Below are 21,032 nucleotides of genomic sequence, written 5' to 3'. Positions count from 1 at the left end.
CCTGTATATTTGTTATTCAAAGTGGCAAAGCACATATTAATTTCTGATGAATGAATGAAATCACTCTGGTTGATACCTAAAACTCAGGAAAACATCTGTTTTAAAGCTAGTATGTTCCCTCACATTTTTCAATAGCCAACTTGATGTCATGTATAGTAGATAATAAATATTAACTAACTTACTAATATAATGAATGAAGTGTTTTTGAGGTGAGTTCAAAGTGGCAGTTTCTAACTTTGAGAACCGTTTGTGAGTATGTGTGTGTATTCAGCCTGTCGCATAGTTATTAAAATTAAGATGAAACTGATAGTGCGTATTAAGTACAGAAAGTTGGCCCACTTTCCCCCGCCAAATTCACAGAATGAAAAAGGCAAGGCTTGGTCTTTAGTAACCCCTTTGGTGATGGTAGGGTCTTGAGGATAAGTGATCTACATTCTCCATTAGGGGAACATTACTTCCATCCAAGAAACAAATGCACAGAAACCCTATTATTCATGTTGAAGTGAAATTTGATATAAATTGGCTCTTTCCTGAACCATTTCCCAGAGGAAGCTTAGATTCATAAAGATGTGGGCTCTCACCTGTAACATAGTCACGTGGACACCCAAGGACACTCTCAGAGCAGCCCTCCGGGATATATTTAATTTGACTTCCTCTTTGCTTTTAGGAAAGCATTCCATTATAGCAGAATGGATAGGGACCCTAAAAATCTTAGTAATTCAGGAGAGGAGTGTAAGTTTTCTTCTCTTCAAAGATGAATATGTTGAATTGTTAAAATCCATGTCCTTTTAATTCACCTCCTCTAAAACCAGTAGGAACTGACCACTGTTGCAACTTTGAAAAAAAGGCATTTTAAAGAATCTGTTGCTCTTTGCTCTGTGAGCTTTGAATTCTCATTTCATCCTTCTTTGCCTGGTCGAGTATATATGTGCTCAGAACTTGCCAGTGAAGGCTTCCTTTCTCTTCTCCCTCCCCGTCAGGGCTGGGAGTGCCTTCACGCTCCCACACCATCCCAAACACACCTCCATCATAACATTTAATGGTAACAAGGCTAATAAAGTTTTAATAACTGTAGAGCTTACTCTGAGCCAGCCACTATGCTAAGGTCATCTCACACATTATCTTAATTATTTGTCACAAAAATGCCAAGACTTAGGTGGTATTATCTTCCCATTTTACTGATGAGAACACAAAGTCAGAGGTTAAGCACCTTTCCCAAGCAGATCCAGTTCAGAAGGTGTAGCACCGAGCATCCAGGCTCTGGGTCGTGCGCCCCACTGACCCAGGAGCAATAGTGCAGACGCTCCTCCAGGCTGTGAGCTTCAGGAAGGCTGTTGCCAGTGCCTGGCAATCCTGCCTGGCAGAGCAGGTGCTTCAGTACTTACTGAAGGGATAAATAGATGGACGAATGAATGATTTGTGGTATGGGGTTTACACAGAGGTGGGGAGGGCAAGGAAGGTTACGCATGGAAGATAATTGACCCAGGTCTTAGAATGAGTAGGAATTTTCTTAACAAAACAAAAACCTCATGTTTTCCTGACATGGTTTTTGGTTTTGTTTGATTGTTTGTTACCAAAGGGCTAATTAAATTGGTTTTCACAGGAGAAATTAAGTCACAAATAAAGTTGTGTGCCTGTTAGCAAAGAGAGCTCAGGATCCCAAGTTCTCGTTCGTGTGTAAGGGCCACGCTGCATTTATAATTACCCACTGCCTAGATGATCATGAATTCTTCTTTGTATAATGATGCATCTGCATCTCAAGGGTTTGACACAGGAAACCTGGAGAACAGCCATCAGAGCCATCGACTTCCTTCGGGATCACGGAAAGAGGCTTTAAAGACCTAAGAGAGGGAAGGAGATTTATGGCACTGATCCCAAAAGATGATAAACATCGGACAGACTGTTGAAGAGCCCTACGCAATGAGAGAGGGAAAGAGGCCGAAGAAATTCAGGCGGTGCCAGGAGAAAAGGAGGACCCGGGAAAGAGCTAGAATTCTTCCCAAGTAGAAAGGGCCCTACGGCTGCCACACGTGCCCAGGGATGTGGATGAAATGCCTATATGTGCCTGGAGAGCACCATTAGCAAGACCAAAGCTTATCATTTTTCACAATTTGTCTGGTTGTCAGACAAGCCTCACAAAGAAATTTCCAAATGTTCTACCCTTTTCAAGTTCAGCTGCACCTGAAGGCTTGAGCCGTCCACTCCCTCCTCCTCATTGCCAACTCATCCTCCCTCTGAGCCACCTTCTTCTGCAGTAACTGCTCCCGTGGGATGAGCTGACATTCTGGGCCTCTCAGCAGGAAATCCAAAGTTTTGTCCTTTCACAAGTCCCACGACGATGCAGGGAACTGCCGAGTCCGTGCCGTTGCCTGCCCCCGAGAGTCAAAGAAGTAACCATCGCATCCCAAAGTAACCGTCGCATCCACACATGCGTTTCTACAACCTGTCTGACAGTGGGCTGGACACAGGGAGCGAGGAAGGAGGGCAGGGAATCAGGGAAATATAATCTATAATCCCTACTCGAAGAATTTCAAGAAAATAACAATCTAGTTTCAGAGGAAAAAGAGAAACTACAAGACATATTGAAAACAGCCCCTAATTTATGTTACTGAGTAAAAGCACAGTATGAATTCACAGAAGTCTGGTCACTATGAGCTGTTCCAAGAGGGGGAGTTTTCATGGAGGTTATGGGAATTAAACGAGGCCATAAAATACGAGAAAGATTATTTGGAGGACAGAAAACGGGAGAGCATTCAAGAGAGAAGAAAGGTCACAAGAAAAGATGCAATTGTGGGAACAAAGTTTGGATGATGTGAAGTACACAGAGTGACCAGGCCTGACTAGGACAGATGAAGGATGCTGGGAAGTGATGGGGTGTAAAATCAGATAAATTCAACCTAGGGCAAGATTATGGATTCAAGCTCCTGTTGAAATCCAGCCCGAGAAGGAAGAGTCATTTCCTAATAACATGATTTAGGCCTCTCCATGCTTTCCTCTAAATTATTTCCAATAGATTGTGATTATCTGTGGGCTGCCACTCACTTTGATTAGAAGGATTACCTTCCACCAGAAATGGTAGCACCTTTCTTTAATGATGGTTTTATTTGACTGATGAAAACGCCTCAATGATATTCTCAGTCTTATTCTTTCCTATTGGAACTCAAACTAATACAAACTGTTCCTTGCTCCAGATATTCTATTTTTTTTTTTTTTCAATAATGCTGTCCAGGCAGGAAGTTTTGTTGAATAGATTTGGTGGGGTGGGGGGCTGTTTTTTCACTAGCTTATTAAAGGCACATATTCTTTAACTTAATTTTTGATTTCTACTAATTAAAATTTCCTCTAGGCATAGTTTTGTTAACTACGATTTGCTTTAAGCATCTTTTTTAAACTTCATTTGTATCTTTCTAAAGTTCTTATTCATTAATTGAGGATTTTCAGGCCCATGATGCTCTCCCTTTTCTTCTCAAAGGACCAGAGGCATGTTTTGGTCTGAGGAGATTCAGATTGTCTCCCTTCCCTAAAAATTGAGCAAATTCCCTGGATCAGCACCATGAAAAAAAGATTCTTTGAGGCTATAGACTAATGCTGCTATCATTCATCGTCTTAAAGTACATAAAATTAATAAATACATTTAGTCACTTTTTCTAAATGTCCCAATTGTGCAAATCCTTATAAAATGTACCCTAGACCAAGCAGGAGGTGGTTGAAGCATTTCTGTGGTTAGTGCCATCTATTTTCAGAGCTAAGGAAGCCAGAAGTTTCTGAAAGTGGACCATCAACTGCCCAAGGAGAGTCACCAGCCCAGGAAACCCCACTGGCTCAGGGACCAGGTGACCAGGGCCCCCTGGTGTCTCTTCCTCCGAGAGCTGGGCCTTCTCTGATGTTGAGCTGTCCCGGTGACCAAAAGTGCCCAACGTGTAGTATCTCATTTAACCCTAACATCAGTAGGAATGTTATTGCCACTTTACAGATGCCAAAACTAAGGCCCAAACAAGTTAAGTGATTTACTCAGTCTCATCACTGATTTTCCTCCAAAATACAATCTTGGGTTTCTGTTTCCTAAATTATAAAACACAACGCTTGGAGATTGTTTCTAAGCAGACTGCCCTACCCAAATATTTCAGAAATGTTAGCATTTCTTAATTGTAAAATGGGTGTTTGAAATAGGTACCATTATATATAGTTTACAGAAATGCAAGTTTTTCATGAGACAAACTGCATCCAGGGAACTCTGGAATGTTTTGAAGAACATTTCCAGGGAGAAAATGGAAATGGAAAATAGATTATAAAATCTGCTCTTTGGCTCTCATGGAATCTGGTACCTATTTATTTTTACCAATTAAGTCCTGTGAATGCTAAAGATAGTCACAGCTGGCAGTATGTACATTATCCTAATTTGCAGCTTCTTGAGGGTAAAGGTCATGTGTGTTTGAACAGGGATAACTCCATTGCCACTTAAATTACCAAAATAAATGCTCTTGAATTACAGAAACCAATATAAGCATCTCAGTTTAATATTGTATTTGCAGAACCCTAAGTGATGACTGTGAGCTTCCCACTCACCTTGTGGGGTGAGCTCAAGAGGTACAGGTTCTGAGTAATTGCATATAATTTGTCTTCTGCCCTGAGACAGAAATGGTGGCGTGTTTGGCAGGGTTCCCGCCACGGTGGCGGGAGAGGTTGGGACTACAACGTGCATCTTCGTACAGAGGCATTCTGGGATGTAAAGAGCCTGGGAGGCATTGTGAGAGTCGTGAAGGTGATGTGCATTTACAAAGGGCAAAGCATTTGAGTGGCTCCCTGTTCAAATAACATATTCTGGGAGGGAAGAGTAGGCTGTGTCCCACTTATTAACTCACATGGCACTGTTAGCTAGAGCAGATTTGACGAGGACACCATCCTTGGTCCAATTCCCTTTTAAGGATTTGTTCACTGATTTACTCATTCCAGTGGTCACGGATTGCAATCACAATGACAGGCCCCTGCTGAGTTCTCTGAGTTCAAAGTGAGGTCCAGGTGGGCCTTGACGTGCAGATCTACCAGGTCTTCCTCTCTACCTGACAAGTAAACCAAGTATCACCTGGATAGATCAGGAGCTGCTCGTCATCTATGTCAAGTTTGCTTTTGCATTTGTTTTACAATGCTATCTAATTTGTCAATTCAGTCAAAAAGAACTCGAGCACCTACAATGTGTCATGAACTCTGAAGTTGACAGGAGAGCAGAAGATGCTATATTCTGTTTGAGTGCAGCTTTCTAAATATAGAAAAGTATGGATCTTGAAATCACACAATAAGACAGAAATATGGCATGTAATGAACTGTAGGAGTCCACGGCCGAGAATATGCCAATTAGAATTTTTGCTACACAATTCAAAGCGTGTTCTTATAAATAAAAGTAGGTAGACTTTATAACATTTTTGTACCCAGGTAATGCTGCCTTCCTTGATTTTGTACATGGTAGTGTAGGATAACCTTTTTGCGTCAGACTTTTTATGGGTAGTAATGTGCCATTGCAGTGGGACAGCTTAAGTGCATTTTAGGGACTCCTGTATCACCATCCTCATCAACCGGCATTTATTGAGTGCAGGAACTATAAATCATACTTATATACTTTATATAGAGTAAAATATGCATGCGTGTTTTCACATAAACAATGTTGAGTCCACTTTTTAAAATCTACAATAAAATAGGAGCTCCTATATAATGGTTTTGAAATTAGTGTCTCAAAAGGAGTATAAAAACAACCCTGTCATTCTTCCAAGCTCATGGAAACCTTAAATCCTTTGGCAGTGGGTGAAATGTGAAAGGCCTTCTTAGTTTGCCCCTAAGTGTTCCCCAGTGTCCTAAAAGCATTATAGACTTCTTCATCCAGGAGGAAGCAAAAGAACCGATGTGCTTTGGGGAACCAGGTATAAATGCTGTAGCTTCCAGAAGGATTAGCTCCTTTTACTTGGAAATTAGCAAATGGATGTACAATTTTTAATTATAAATTTTAAACTTTCCATCAAAGTCAAATTGTGCTGATGTTAGTCAAACCTAATCTAGGCATTGACTCAAGAACCTGCTGATGGAGTAAAAAATACATGGAAACTTGTTAACAAGAAGTTCAATTATCTACATCTCAGCAAATCATGCCAGAGTGTCATGTAATCTGCTGAGCTCAGGCAGCCCAGAGCCAGGGAAGATCTCTTTCTTTTCTTCACCATTAATATTTACAGTTGGAAGCAATACGTGGCTGCAGTCTCAGTGCTGCACCTACAAAGGGAGTTGTTGGCTTGATACCTTGTTTTCTGACACTGTGAAGCGAGGAAACAGCTACCTTCTTAATCATCGCCTGATAACATTGTGCTGAAACTGGAGGGTAGCACAGGGCTGTTTTATACAAGCAACAACCCTGGGAGATTTTCTGCATTGTTTCCTTGTTTTATTTCTTGATAGACATGCTGGGGTGTTAAAAGCATGGGACTGAAAGTTGTGAATTATGGGTCCTTTTCTTTGTTCTCCCCCTGAATTTTTCAGGGTCTATGCAGGCACAGTATATAGAGACAGCTTACCTCCCAGACAGCCTCTGTGTGCTGGGCACCTTCCTAGAACTCACAAACAAAATCCTTCCACCTCTCAGCCTACTTTGTTGGAGCTTATTCTGACAAGCAAAGTCCTAAAAAATTAAACCAACACCAATAAGCAGGGAAACGCAGCTGGTTATATAAGTGCTGTCCATAGCAAGAGACCTGAAGTGTAAAATAACTATTATTACTCATCTCTCAGTGTGTAAATATGTCAAATAAGGGTAACTTAGTTGAAATTCAGGGTAGATTTGGGGTTACATCTATATAGTGCTCTACCTAGGATGCATCTGTGCATAACTGAACAAGCCCTGACCATTTGGGTACCGGATCTGCTGCTTAAGTAATTTGTTACTTGGGACAAATTGCTTAAAAGATCTTTTAATTAAGGGCAATGATCTCTGTATCATTAGACTATTGTGAAGATTAAAATGAGGTGACATGTCAGATGCCAGGGAAAGATTAAGTCCTCAGGTTTTAATTACTTTTCCTTTTTCCCCTATGTACCACCTTTTAGTTCCAAAGTGTTTTACAGCTGATCTCATTGTAGAATATCGAAAAGATGAATGGCCTGGGTAGAATGCACAAATAATCAAAGATCTAGTTGCCACCTTGTAGTAGAAATACTAGATTTATGCTAGGTTCCTGAGACCAGGGTAAGAGGCCTAAAAAACGGTAGCAAAGACATTTTAATAAAAGAGAACAATGAAACCATTGGGTAGAGGGCCAACCTCTAAGAACCTCTAAGGATAAAAATGCCTCTTAATATGGAGGCGATTCCTCCCCAGGTCCGCCACACAGAGGAGTGGTTGGCTGAGGTGAGCCGCGTTGTAACTCTCTTTCTCTTCTCGGAGCCGTAGCTATCCCTTGTGTCGGTAAATCAGAGCAAATGGCTTCCTTTGACACCCCGCGCTGTCAGTGGAATGTAAATGCTTCTCCTCACAACACTGAGAGTCCCGAGGCTGTGTGTTTAATCTGTGCTCTGCGAGCAGAGTGACCCTGAAAAGAACATGAGTGCAGAGCACGTTTGGAGAATTGGCAGCCATCCTCGTAAACAGAATCGGGGAGGATTCTGCAAGCCTGGTGACTAATCTTGGTTTTCTTCCTGAGGCTCTTAGCACAGCCATATCCCTGAGGACAAGTCATCTAAATGGTGGTGGAATAGAAAAGTTATAGACCCAAGGGAAATATTTTATAAAGGTGGGAGAGAAGTGTTATTCTGGGGTCTGGGAAAAAGAAGCAACAAAACTGAAGAGGCTTAGTTTATAGTTTGAATTCTCAGTTCTCAGTCTCTTTGGGAGTTTAGAAAACAAAATTTCCATATGTTTCAAATTATTTAAGTTAGTAAGGGGAATATTCTTTAGGCAATTACTCCAAACTTCAGGAAAAAAAAAGAATGTAAATAATTAAAATTTCAGTATGACACAGAATATGAGAAAATGCAGCAATCAGCAAAGATTATCCAGAGAAAAGTCTTACATTTTGGAATATTAACGACAAATTATAGAACTAAAACACAATTTAACATGTTAGCTGGGTTATCTTATTTCTTTTTAAAAAGGTCTCTGAACTGGATAGGAAACAGAATCTGATCTTCATTTTATTAAAACAGTCACTAGAAATTAGTCAGTGGCAAAAGGAGAAGATTCGTCCTTTGAGCCCTTTGTAGGGAAGGAAGAGAACTGCTCAGGCAAGAATCTCCTAAACCGTTATTTCAAAAGGCAATGCAGACACGTTGTATATCATAATTACTGTGTACATACACTTAGAGCTCCAAAAGTGTAAAATAACCAGCACAGCTATAGTGTCTGGTCTCATTTTATAATAGGCTGTTAAATTCTATGCTACGTTAATACATAGAGATAGGGCAACTGTAGTTCAGCAGGACTTTTAGACTGAGTTAAATGCTGTTAGACTTTATTCTTGTCCCTCCAAGAAGGAAGGCTGTACATCCTCAATACCAATGTAAATAGATCTTTACCCCCAGTTGCATTTTGGGACATTTAGGTGGACTATTAACAAAATCAGACATATGGTTTTTGTGTTTGTGTTTTGTTTTGTTTTAATCCTGCCATAGAGTTTTACCAAATGGCTTATTTGGAATTTGAAAGCCTGACTTCTGAAAGAACTCTTTAGTTCTAAAACTAAATACTACTCTAATCCATCTTCCCAATATGAAGGTTTCTATCTTTGCTGGTGGTAAGATACCCTGGTGTTCTAAGTGGTGACAAGCTCATAGATTTAGGAATGTTCACTTTGGATCCGACCAACCTCAGCATGGCAGGCTCCTTCCCTGTTTAGACGTAGCAAGTCTCAAACGATTTGGAAGGGAGAGAGCTGCGCCGTGAAAGGATTCCCGTTAAAGCACGCAATGCATCTTTCATCTTCCACGAGGCAGACTTTGAAACTGAAAATCTGATAATTTGATGTAAACCGACAGTGACGTAGAAATAGCCACTTCTGAGATTATTTAAGAGAAGGTACAGGGTATAGACATTCGTCCATGAAACACTGGAAGCAAGGGTTTTTATTTCTATGTTTGCTTTGTAAAATAAGAATAGAGTAAATGGCACAATAGATTATATAAACAAGGACTTCAATGACAAGCTGTAAATTAAGGTAATATATTTCACATGGGTGACTTGATGCCACACTTTATCCCCTGCACGAGGGGAAACCAATTTGAGTTTGGTCAATAAAATACAACCTCCAGAGCTGGGCCTGGGGCACAGCTGACATCATGCGGCCGAGCCTGGTGACTTGGCACTCACTTCTGCTGGGACCCAGCAGGCGCTGGCACGGCTGCCATGTGGGGGAGGTCAGACATTTAAGCTCGATTTGGTTAATAAACACGGACGCAGGTATGTCAGGAGAGAGGATGCCGTTGATCTTCGTGCTCTGCTAATTTAATGCAGGTCTGAGGTATCAGTGGAACTAGTTATTCAAAAGCTGGATTTACTGCAGTCTCACAACTGTTGAAAATTAAACTACATGTGCTGCAAGTTAGGGGTTACTGGAGTATCTCATTATAGAGGCTGTTTTTTTCAGAGGCTGGAATCTTTGCTGAATTACTGAGGGACCTATTTGAATGTAGACTTGGACCAAATAATTTTCTGATAAGTTGGCCATAAATCCTCAGTAAAATAAGCTTGGTGTTCTCAGCATATCTGTTAGCGTTTTTGATCATTTTTATGGCTTTCCTTTTGCTGGTCAAATTATCCTTATATGCCCCTAAAGCCCCCCTGACGTGGATTAAGCCAACACAAACCAATAGACCTTCATTACTCTGGCAACTGGTTCTGATTTGGGGGCAATAAATACAATGACACAGACTAGATTACCTTTGCCAAAAGGACATGTGATAAGCCATAAGGATGTTGGGGATTTGGCATTCTTTCTCCTGCTTAATGTGAGAATGAATTAATAGCAGCTTTTCACCGACTGAAGAAAGTTGGTAAGAAGAAAGAATTCCAAGTGAGGAAAGGACCAAGGTACAGCTTTTAGGTCAGGAAGGACGATGCCAGGAGATGGTGAGAAAGTCCATGGACGCCCACTGTGTGCCTGGCACTGGGTTAGGCTCCAGCAGGAGGGTTAGGGCCAAATGTGTGAGGAAACTGGCATGTGATGTGATCCATGAATGTTTCAGTGTCTAGATGGGAGATAAAACCATCGATGGGAACAAGATTTACTAGGCAATAAAAGTATAGCAGGGAGAGAAATCAGCAAGACCCAGAGTAGCAGAAGAACAAACAGATAGTGAAGAAGCAAGATCCACAAATTGGGGGGTTAGAGGAATTATTTTCACTGTAACATCATTTTTAAAAGTATTACTTTTCTAACTTTTTTGGGAAAAAAATGAAAGCTAAAGAAAATCAGAAAAAAAAATAGTGCAGTGAACACATAACCTTCATCCAGTTTCAACAGTTCTTTAATATTTTGCTCCATTTCTTACCTCTATATACATACATTTTTTGCTCTAGCTTTAGAAAGTAGGTTGCAGATGTTGTAACACTTTACCACTAAATATTTCAGCAAGTGTCTCCGAAGAAAAAGGACTCCCTTCTACAACCATATACCAGTATGGCATTCAAGAAATTTACCATCTCATGTACTATCCACGTTCAGATTTCTCTAATTGTCCCAAAATTGTCCTTTAGATTTTTTTTTTTTTGATCAAGGATACAATCAGTTGCATTTAGTTGTTAGTTGTCATGTCATTTTAGTATGATTTAATCTCAAAAGTCTCCCTGCCTTTTTTAACTTGTTTGCTGGATATTCTCTTGCTTTTGAAATGTTGTATAAAATCAGTTGATATACTTATCAATCACCTTCTAAAATCTATAGACCATGGCAGAGAAGGGGTACAAAGAAATTTAAATCCTTCTGTGTCCTACAAAACCCAGGTGAGTAGAGGACTCCTGGCATATGAGGCTGATAGGTTTCTTAGAAGAGGTGTAGGTCAGATGTGCTAGGAAAGAACCTGCAGAGAATATCCATGAAATTGTGCGTGCGATTCTGGCCTCTGCTTCACTGAGGGAGAGGAGAGAAGCTTCCTGGAAGGGAATCTGTTTGGGTTACTGCCCAGGTTGGGCGAACGCTTTCCTGACACATGGGCTGCTGCTTCTCCTCCGCGTGCGGCTCTGCAGAAGCAAGAAGCACTTCCCTCCACCAGCCTCCCAGGCAAGCAGGAAAGGCCCAGGCCCACTTCTCCTTCTCTCTCCCGCTGGATCGTGGTGTTTCCTTCTGCCTTCAACACCCTTCCTTACCTCCTTCTCCCAGCAGCTCCCTTTAAGAAAACTGGAGCATGTCATGAAGTCCACCTTCTGGCCTTTCTTTCGTCCCTTCATACTCGCCTCTAACAGAGTGCCCGTCGCCTGAACTGTGGCGGTTTGTGTAGCCGCCCGGCCCGGGACTGTCACTCCACGGTGAACTCTCTAAAGGCGCTGCCTATGCCTTTGGATCCCGTGTGTCCAGGACCTAGGGAGCTGCCTGCCACGGTGACGGCGTTCACTGACAATGCGTGAGTGCATGAGCGCGTGAACTGATGGGTGAACGATGTGCCCACCAATAAGCTCCCGGCAGTAGGGAAGTCTCCCGACGACTGAAAAAAGAATCGAATCAAGGCGTTAAACAGAGCCACGAGCACTACCAGTGGGTGAGTCAATGACAATTGATCGGCCACTCCGTGCAAAGCGCTGCACTTTGTCGTGTCGGAAAGTTCCAGAGGAAACAGATACTCATCCGTACAGTCCTGAGGGGCGGGGTGGAGGGTGGCCTAACCCCCGATGAACAGGGCAGCACGTTCAAGTGCACGGGACAGGTCACGCCGGGCAGGTCGGGCCGCAGCTCTTGTAAACGCTGCTGAGCCCTGGGCTTCCGGGCATGAGATGCTGGGAGGAGAGCCCGCGGGGTCCCCGGGGGATCTGCAGAGGGCAGCTAAGCCCCAGGGTGCTCCGAGCAGAGCAGAGGTCTCCCGAAAGGGCGTGTTCAACCCGGAGGAGCGGCATGGGCGGGGGAGGGGCGAGGGAGGCTGGTCCCTGCTCGAGAAGGGCGGGTAAGGACAGTCGCTTTGCTGACGTGCAGGGCGTAGCTGATGCTGACCTTCACAGGGAAACGGGGGCAAAGTCGAAAGGAGCCTTGACTTAAAACTCATTAGGTTAGGCTTGACACGGTTAGCACTGATACGGTTAGCACCCGTGGGCTTCCCAGCCAGGTGAGCAAGCTCTTTTTTTATTTTTCTGTAGGGCTGTCTGGCTGGGGTAGATTCTGGGGCAAGAAAGAATGGCTAGAGGACCGTTTAACCAGCCACGGAAGAGACAGTTACTGTCTTAACCAGGTTGTGACCCTGAGAATGAACCAGAGAGCAATGCGAGCGGAAGGGCAGGGGCCTGCGTTCTGAGTGGATCCCGGTGTAAAATAATGAAGACGGAAAGGGTGTCCGATTGACAAACACAAGTGTGGGCAGCTCCCAGTGTGGTGCACACTACACACCCCGAGTCTTCAGCTGGCGACCACTGTTTTCTGGAATGCAGAGAGAAAGAGAAGGAGAGAAAAAAAGGAAAGGAAGTATGACTGTCTACCCAGGTTTTCTGAGACCAAAATGGGCCATGATAATGTCCAGGGGGTCACCTAGCGGAGACAAAAAGAATGTTTCACACATAGAAAATGGTATTTAAAAAAAAAAAAAGATCTCTCGCATCTCCTGCTTGTGTCACCTGACGACATTCCCATCCGGGCTCTGGGGCAGGAGAAGGTGAAAGCAAACTGTTTGTGGCTGATTCCACGGAAAGGAATAGTAGCCAAGTTGTATAATAATAATAGCCCCCTTCACTCTTTGATCACGTGGTTCCTGATCCGCCGCACCCCCCGCTCCCCCCCAGTGTCTGCCCGCAGCCCCTCCGAGGCGCCCTGACCCTTCAGCGGAGTTAGAGAGCGGCTGTCTCTTCCCTTGTGGGTCACAGGCCGAGGGTTTCCTCCTGCAGGAATCCCCGGGGAGAAGCTCTGTGCGTGAAATTGAGAGCTTGCCATGTGCTGCTGGGCAAGCCTTCCGCCCAGCGGCGATCACCGCGGGGTCCCTGGGGCACGGATGCCGGTCCAGGGGCTGGGAGGCAGAAGGATGGAGCTGCACCTTGATGGAACTTCTGCCTTGGGAGGGGAGGGACGCCCCCCATGAACTGTTAGGTGTCCCAGGGCGCGACGTGCTGGAGAGAGATGAAGCTGATTACAGTTAAAGAGGGCGATCAGGCAAGGCCTCCCTGAGAAGGTGACAGGATGTGATAATCCCTACATGGAATTTAAACGTTTCTGTGCGTACAACATCTGGTAACCCCCCTGACCCAGGGTCAGCAGAAAGGGCAGCAATTCTCTTCAAACAATAAATTTATAAAAACATAATGAAATTTGAGTTTGGGCTGCTGGGATTTGGTTCTTGTATGAGGCAAAGAGCGAATTTTTATTCATAAGGCCTGGTCTTCCAAGGAGAACAATTATATCACTTATACCACCTGCTTAAGGAGAGAGACACAGGAAAGCTGTGTCTCCAGACTTCTAGCTGCATCTGTGCTTCTGCTGAACATGTGGCGTCCTGAGTAGCAAAGAGCTTGTGAGACATCGGGGCAAGAATTCCAGACCCAACACTAGACGGGTGGGGTTGGGAACTGCCGGGCTCACCGCTGTATTCTAGCTCCCACTGTGCTCACACAGAGGGCGTGCTCAAGAACCACCTGCTGAATGCAGGAATAACTGTGTCCCTTCACGACCAGTGTCACAGCACCCCTCAAATCGCAGAATTATGGTGCTCTTCCCCTAAAAGCCCACACACGTCATGCGTGGGCTGGTGGTCAGTTGTGAGAGAAGCGATGGTTTCAACTAGGGCTGGAACCCCAAACGTGCAGCCTTGTGCTGGACCAGCTCCTCTTCTGATCTGTCTCCCGTGTACCAAATTTCCAGTAGCAATTCCAACGTCTTCGGTGGGGCCTGATGTGGAAATCACATTAGAAGCTTCCCAGGACAGCACCCCTCCGGGGGTGGGGCTGGTGCCCGGAACCACCTCGTGTCGCCGGGTTTCTCCATCACCAGGCTGTCAGGACGGTCCCCAGTTAGTAGAGTTGTAAGGAATTGTAATTACTTGGTGAGAATTGGTTGAAAGACTATGCCGGTTTCCTTTGAGAGCCTGTGAGTCTTCTGGGAGAGGCAGAGCAGCGGCTGAAGAGATGGGAGCACCAAGGAGAAAATGCTACTGGGTTTGCATTTCAGACGCCCCCTGGTCCCTGGTCCCTGCAGCCGTCAGCGGCCTGGAGGGGCTCCGTGGCTGCCACGCTTCCGGGTCCTGAGCATTTTACAGGGTGGCAGGAGCATCTGCTGGGTGGTCCCCTCCCCGTGCCAGGATGCTGCCCAAGGCCCCGCTTGCAGCTTCTCAGTACCCCGTTTCCCCCCTTGTAACTGTAAAGTGGACAGTGTATTTATGGTTGAAAATTGGCTGCTGCAGCAATATTCATTTTAAAAACAGAGTTCTGGCACATATTCAATATTACTATGGAAACGGCTGTTCCTAGCAATTCACTAATAAGAGATAGTTCAAGGACCCAGGTCTGTGTGGGAGTTTTTTACCATCCACCAAATTGAAGACCTACTTGTTACAATAGTAATTCACAAGAACTGCTTGCTCTCTCTCTCTGTCTCTCTCTGTCTCTCTCTGTCTCTCTATCTCTTCTTTATTTTTAATTTGAAGGATGAGAGTCAAAGAGATGTCCTCATTTCACTTTAGATACACAGATGGAAGGTAAATATTATAACCGGCTTTGTAAAAACACATCTTTAAAGTATTTTTCCCATTAATCACTGATGTTCATAATAGTACATAACGTACTATTATGTACTTGTGTAACACTACACACACACACACACACATACACACACACACACACACACACACATTTCAGAAACTCGCATATTGAAGCTGGAATATAACCTGTAATCAACTAGTACATCCAAACATTCTAACTTCCTGTCTTCAACTGTCTCCACATATTTCCACACAACGGACATATAAACTGAATTCTAAGAAGGATTTGGGGAATTCACTCCACCCTAGCGTTTTTCAGGAGCCAGTTTTTAACTCCCAACATTTCTGCTTTTTTCAACTACAAACGTACTTCCGCTGATTTTACAAAATCCGACGTGAGAAAAATATGCCCCTAAGGGGGAAACCACGGCCTCAGTCCTAGAATTTCCTCACTTCAAGTCAAAGCTTTAATGTCTTCACCTCCTTCCACCTGGAAATAGGAGGTCAAGTTTCCCAAGGTATCCTGTTTTTCCAGGCTCCTTCCAATGTGTTTATTGTTTTCACATTTTTCCAAATTGGTCCTAAATATTATGACAGGCGGATCCTGGTGCTGAGAACAGAGAGAGTCTCATTACTTTTCCTTTCCAGACAAGCCAGCTCGTTCTGTGCTTTCAAAATCAGATGAACTGACCAGCAGTCAGCTAGCGAGGGGCTGTGGGCCCTGACGGCCAGATGGCCCAGGCCCCTGCCAGCTCCAGGTCAGCGGCTGCCCCTCTCGGCTCCCAGCCTGGGCTCTGAGTCCCGACTTGTTGCCAGAGTGGGTGGCATCTGGTGGGTGTCCTGACGCCCAAGCAGGGCCGGGGAAATCAGCCGGGGAAGGGTCATCACTCTGAAGAGTGCCGAACAGGAGTGACCACAAGGACTGACTTCCCTTCTGAGCCTGCGCCTCAGAGAAGCTCCGCACACCTGGAAGCTCCACGTCTCAGAGCAAGCCTAGGACACAGAACTGTCACCCCCGCTTTACAGGTGGGCAAACGGCAGAGATAAGTGTAGGACACCAGTGGCAAAACTGGATTCAAACCCATTTCTGTCTGTTTCGCAAGTGCATTTTGTTTCCAGTCTCCCCTCAGAGGAATCACAGTATAGAATTCCTCTTCTGGAGTTTAAGGAAAAAAAGCGAATGGGTATTTCCAGCGTGTTCTAGCCTAGGCTCAGGTCAGAAGGTTCAAAATAAGTTTTGGCAGTTTCCCCTGAGAATGCCAGCGTGCATCCTTGCCTTGGGTCACATTTGGCCACAACCAGTCAATGTTTCAGAATGAATCTTCCATGGAGGAAAAAAATGAAGCACCTATTTATTTTATTCTGCAGATGGGGAGTTCAAAGTCACCACAGGTTCATGTGATCATGTATAGAATGTACATTTAAACAGGATGTTAACAATACAGATTGCAGCATAAGCCACCTGAAAAGTAATTTTACATGAAGTTTTCATGAATTTGGGGTCTATCTTTTCCGAAAAAGGTTATTCAAAAGTGCAGCGTGAGCAACACAACCCATCCAAACAGGCCTGGCCTTAAACTCACGCTGTTTTTCAGGACGGTCCACACCTGGCGGCCTTGTCAGTTCCTGTGTCCCAGCAGTTTCAGTTATCAAAGGACCCATTCCAGGGCTGTGTATTTTAAGCCCAGTTGAAGAATAGCAGGGCAAAAAAGGCCTTTCAGCCAGGGGAATTCAAAAGCAAAGGACCCTCCAGAGGCGATTTCAGACTCCGACTCCCTCGGCTCCCCACCAAAGCTGAGTGACGCGCCCTATCTGATATCGCTAGGCCAGCCATTTCATCCAAAACTTTATCTGAAGCTCGGAATTGCCGTGTTAGGTTTGTAGGTTGGCTCCCGGGGCGTATCCCGAGGCATTGAGGGAGTTCTAGCTCATCTTTCAGAATTAAATGAAATCAGCGAGGTGATGCATCACATCTTCAGGGCTGCTCACATTCTCCTGTGCTGAGAACTTACTCTGGGACATTCTCTTCGGCTTTTGCATCTGTTGTGTCTCCTGACTCCCATCCCTGGGAGTAGATGCTAGGACCTGGTGTTACAGGTGATCAAACCCAGGGTCTTGCAGGTACTGGCTGAGGCCCGCCGCTCAGCGCACAGCCGGTGGAGGCAGGGTGTTTCTCTCGGGTCTGGAGCTGGCCCTTCCATTCTCTCCACATTGCTGAGAGCAGTGGAGCCTCTACAGACAAGAGCCTTGGTTTCCCGCAGGTCCCGAGATAAGTGAAGCGGATCAGTTCTCTGGTTCTGCCAGAACTGGGGTCCCAACGAGAACTCAGCGCCTACACCTGCTATGTCCCCTCCCTCTCCAGCTGCAGGACAGCAGGTGCGAGGGTCTGGGCGGCATTAGCTTTCCCCGTGCAATCATTCTCAGCCCAAATGAGAAGACGCCAGAGAAGTTTAGAAAACAGAGACAAACCAAGTGATTCGTCTCCCCTCTGTGTGGGTGTGGACCCTCCCAACTCACCCACCCAGCAGAACAACCATTGACTCCCAAAGATGACACAGTTTACTGGACAGATTAAGGAGAATTCAGCATCTAGGAACAAGAGGGTTACACAATCTAGAGGTCCCCAGATAACACCAAGGGGTCCATCTGTCCTGCTGAGACCCAGACTCTTGAGCTTTCAAGGCCAGGTCTATGGCTGTATTCATCTGTCCCAGCCCACAGTTATCCCTACAGATAAAGGATGTCATTGCCACACGGTGTGGCCGGAGAACCTGCCCTCTAGCTGAGGTAAACAATTTTTCTCAAGAACGACTGAGTTCTATGAAACTCTATATGCTTTTCTCCAATAACTGGAAAAGTTGCTGTGACCCAGAATTTTAGACAATAATGTGGAGAGTAGCAGCGCACACCTGAATGTTGCCCAGGAACGTGACGCTAGCTTTTCCCAGCCTAAGGACAGTCTTCCCTTGCACGCCTGTTTCTGCTCCTGTGTATCTTATCCCAGTTAATGAGACCCCAGCCAACAGGGTCACCTTCTGTGGTGACCATCCTTGTCTTCCCTCCGCTCCTCCCCAACCTCGCTCGCACAATCTGCCGTGGAGTGACTCCGCCTCCCAAGTCTCTCTCCACCTTTTCCTCTTCAAGTCTCACTCCACTGGCAAACTTAGACTGAGGTCATCTCACCACGACTAATACAATAAACTCCTATTTCCTCCACCTCCAGCCCCAACTTCACTTCCACCCGCCCTCCACCCTGTTACCAGAGCCAAGTTTTAATGAAACACAGACTTGATCATATCATGCTCTCACTTAAACACCTTCACTGGCTCCCACTGACCTCAGGACCAAGTCCAAATTTTAGTATGGCTTTCAAATTTCTTGTCCAGATTCACCTACCTTATAGTTCTATTTCTCACCAACTTTTTAAATCCTTTTCCCACTCAAACGTACACATTTATGGACAATACATTTGTTCATGCCGGATTTCCTACTGTTTCCCCAAACTCTAAGGACTTTTATATACTCTTGCCCTTTTGATTTCAAATTGTTTCATCCAAGTAGAATTTCCTGCTCGAACTATTTGAATGTTCATTTATCCTTCAAAAGGTAATCACATGCCACATTCCAATATTACTCTACCTACACCCCTATGCAGTTCATTTATGACATTATCATAACGTGTTTATAATGTATGAATATCTGTGTATATGTGCGTGCGTGTCTGAGCTCCAGATTTCAGACTTTGACTTGCCTTCTATTTTTATCTTCTAGCTCAGTTCAATGTTTATAGCAGATAGTCAATAAGCATTGTTGAGTGAGTGAGGAAACTAATGAAGCACATTCAAACAAGGCTCATAGTGAGTACACCCAAGACAATATTATGAAGAGATACAGTATTAAAGGATTATATTAATTATATAATGTCTAAATCAAAGCACAGTGAACAACAACAGCAAAATAAAAAACGCAAAGGAAAACAAAGGTGTTTAAAATTCCCTAGGATGTTAAACTAACAAAGATTACATTTATAACAGTAGCTTGGTTAGATAACAGGGAGTGGGTCCTAGAGAAAGCTAAATGAGAAGGTAAACTAGTTTACTTCTGCTTTTACTTACCCTGACAGAAATATTTCTTTGAAAACCTATTAAAAATTCAAATAGCAACTGTGTCCTGTCTTTAATGTTTCTGTGCAACTAAATCAGTTTTGTTTTACCCATTGCTAAAAAGTGCTTGGCAAACACATTGGAATCAACATTAGACAAACCACTCTGTCCGAGGCACACCCCTGAGAGGCTGGGACCCAGCTCCTCCGTGCAGGGCTCTGCCTGCAGTTTTCTGTTCCCAGGTTTGGTTCCACGTGGCTCACGTGTGTTTTCACAACCATTCAATTGTCACATCGAATCCAAGTCAAAGTGGTGACTGTGGAAACCAGCGCATTGCAGCCCAGCCTATGTCTCGAGATCTTTCCCATGAGACCCAACTAATTTAATTTGCTTTCTTTCCCAAGAAAGGCTGTAAAACAACCATTTTTTTTCAGTGCAAAATCAGAACTTTTTGCAAGGGAGTCAAAAGACTGTGAGCCATACATCTCTATAGATGCAGAACTATTTTACAAATAAACGTGTGGGTTCATCCTTTGGCCTTGATGTCACACAAATGATGCCAGTCACTGAAATTAAGACACAGAATAGACACAGTAGATGTCTCCTGCCTCTAGACCTTGGACTCTAGAGACAGTCACATTCTCATGATCTGGGAATAAGGACACCTGACATTCCTTCCACACCTTGATCTTTCTCCAGCACTGAGTGGCACCTGCGCTCTGCTTGGTTTCCATTCCAGGGTAGTTCCTTGACCTGGACGTTCTCCTTTGCTCTGTAACTCACATAACAATTATTTCTATCCTTGCAGTTGGCAGACGACTTGCTCTCAGACGTCTTCACTGCCATCGGTTCAGTGACGTTAGCCTTGTTGTTGATCCTCTTCCTGGCAGTGGTGGCCTCCGTCGTTGCCGCCAACAAGAGGGCAACTCAGGGGTCCTACAGCCCGAGCCGTCAGGAAAAGGATGGCTCTCGCGTGGAGATGTGGAGCATGACATCTCCCCTTGCAATGGAGAGGCTGATTTAGGACCATCCTGTCTCTAGAGGAAGAGATCCACACACTGCGAATAGGACACTTGTACCTGAGTGTTTTTCTGACAAACCTGGAGACATCAAGTTACAACTGGGACCACACTGAAACTGTGGGAAGGACTCCTTTGACCACCGTACGGATGTTCATAGTGGTTCAACTTGACACCACCGTTTTATTGTATTATGTGAGCCAATCACGGAACAGTGTTTCTTGTGCCAATAATTTCAGCCTCATGATTAGCAAAAATACCTTCCTGAGGATGTGAATTCTGGGAAAAGCTCCAGTGCCTGACATTTACACTCTGTACTCTTTGCAACTTGGGAACACGTTTTTAGTTTTCCCATCATCTGGCAACTGCATTTTTTTCACACAGAAACTACAGAAAAAACAAAATAGACACATCTCTCACTCTTCCTGTCATGTAGCGAAAGGTTTTAGTTTGTACCTATGAGGAGATGCACATTTTTTGTCCTTCAGTCATGGATTCGAGAAAGTTTTGGGAAAGACCTATGGTTAAAAAGCGACTCACCATCCACAAATAAAAATTGAAATGTGGTTTTTCCTCTTTCTGAGTATTTTTTTTTTTTTTTTTTTTTGCATTTTGTGACACTACATGTGACAAAAGTAACCTCTAGGAGCATTTGAAGCACGTTTTAACTAAATCACCTCAAGCGCTACGTTTAAAGTCCTTGCCCTTTGTAAGGTGTTGCTTAAGGTCGAAACACTTTCCGAGGCAGAAAACAGAATAAAAGGAAACCTCGTATTCTCAAAACTGAAAGACCAAGCTCTTTCCTTCCAACTGCTTTTTGATAAGTCAGGGTCAGACAGTGACCTTGTCTAAAGGTAAGAACCCCAAAGTACAGTGCACGCACCTCAAGGAGCATGTGTGTAAGACTATGTGGTTTGGAGGGAAAATACTGGGCCTTCTATTTATGTATTTTTTCCTCCAAAGATTTAATTAGATTTTTATATGTGTTTTGAAATGCATATAGCATGCTATTAAAGTAGTATATAAATAAAAAATTTAAATGTATGCATATATTGGC

At 44.2% G+C, this 21,032-nt stretch overlaps 1 protein-coding gene across 6 annotated transcripts in view; it reads left to right on the top strand.

Annotated features, from left to right (window-relative positions):
* The window catches only part of CRB1 (crumbs cell polarity complex component 1), a 273,482-nt gene extending 253,103 nt beyond the window's left edge, over positions 1-20,379 (top strand). For 5 of the 6 annotated variants that reach the window (XM_082394140.1, XM_082394138.1, XM_082394143.1 and 2 more), the window contains one exon: positions 19,765-20,379. In XM_082394140.1, the coding sequence (XP_082250266.1) occupies positions 19,765-19,980 (216 nt within the window). In that variant the 3' untranslated portion in view covers positions 19,981-20,379. Of the gene's footprint in view, positions 1-1,762 lie in introns of all 6 variants that reach the window. The other variant, XM_082394141.1, reaches the window with a different exon arrangement.
* Positions 20,380-21,032: the final 653 nt, after the last annotated feature.

Source organism: Balaenoptera borealis (genome assembly GCF_965194805.1).
Source record: "Balaenoptera borealis genome assembly, chromosome: 1".
Lineage (NCBI taxonomy): Eukaryota > Metazoa > Chordata > Mammalia > Artiodactyla > Balaenopteridae > Balaenoptera > Balaenoptera borealis.
This window is presented reverse-complemented; position numbering and strand designations above follow the sequence as displayed.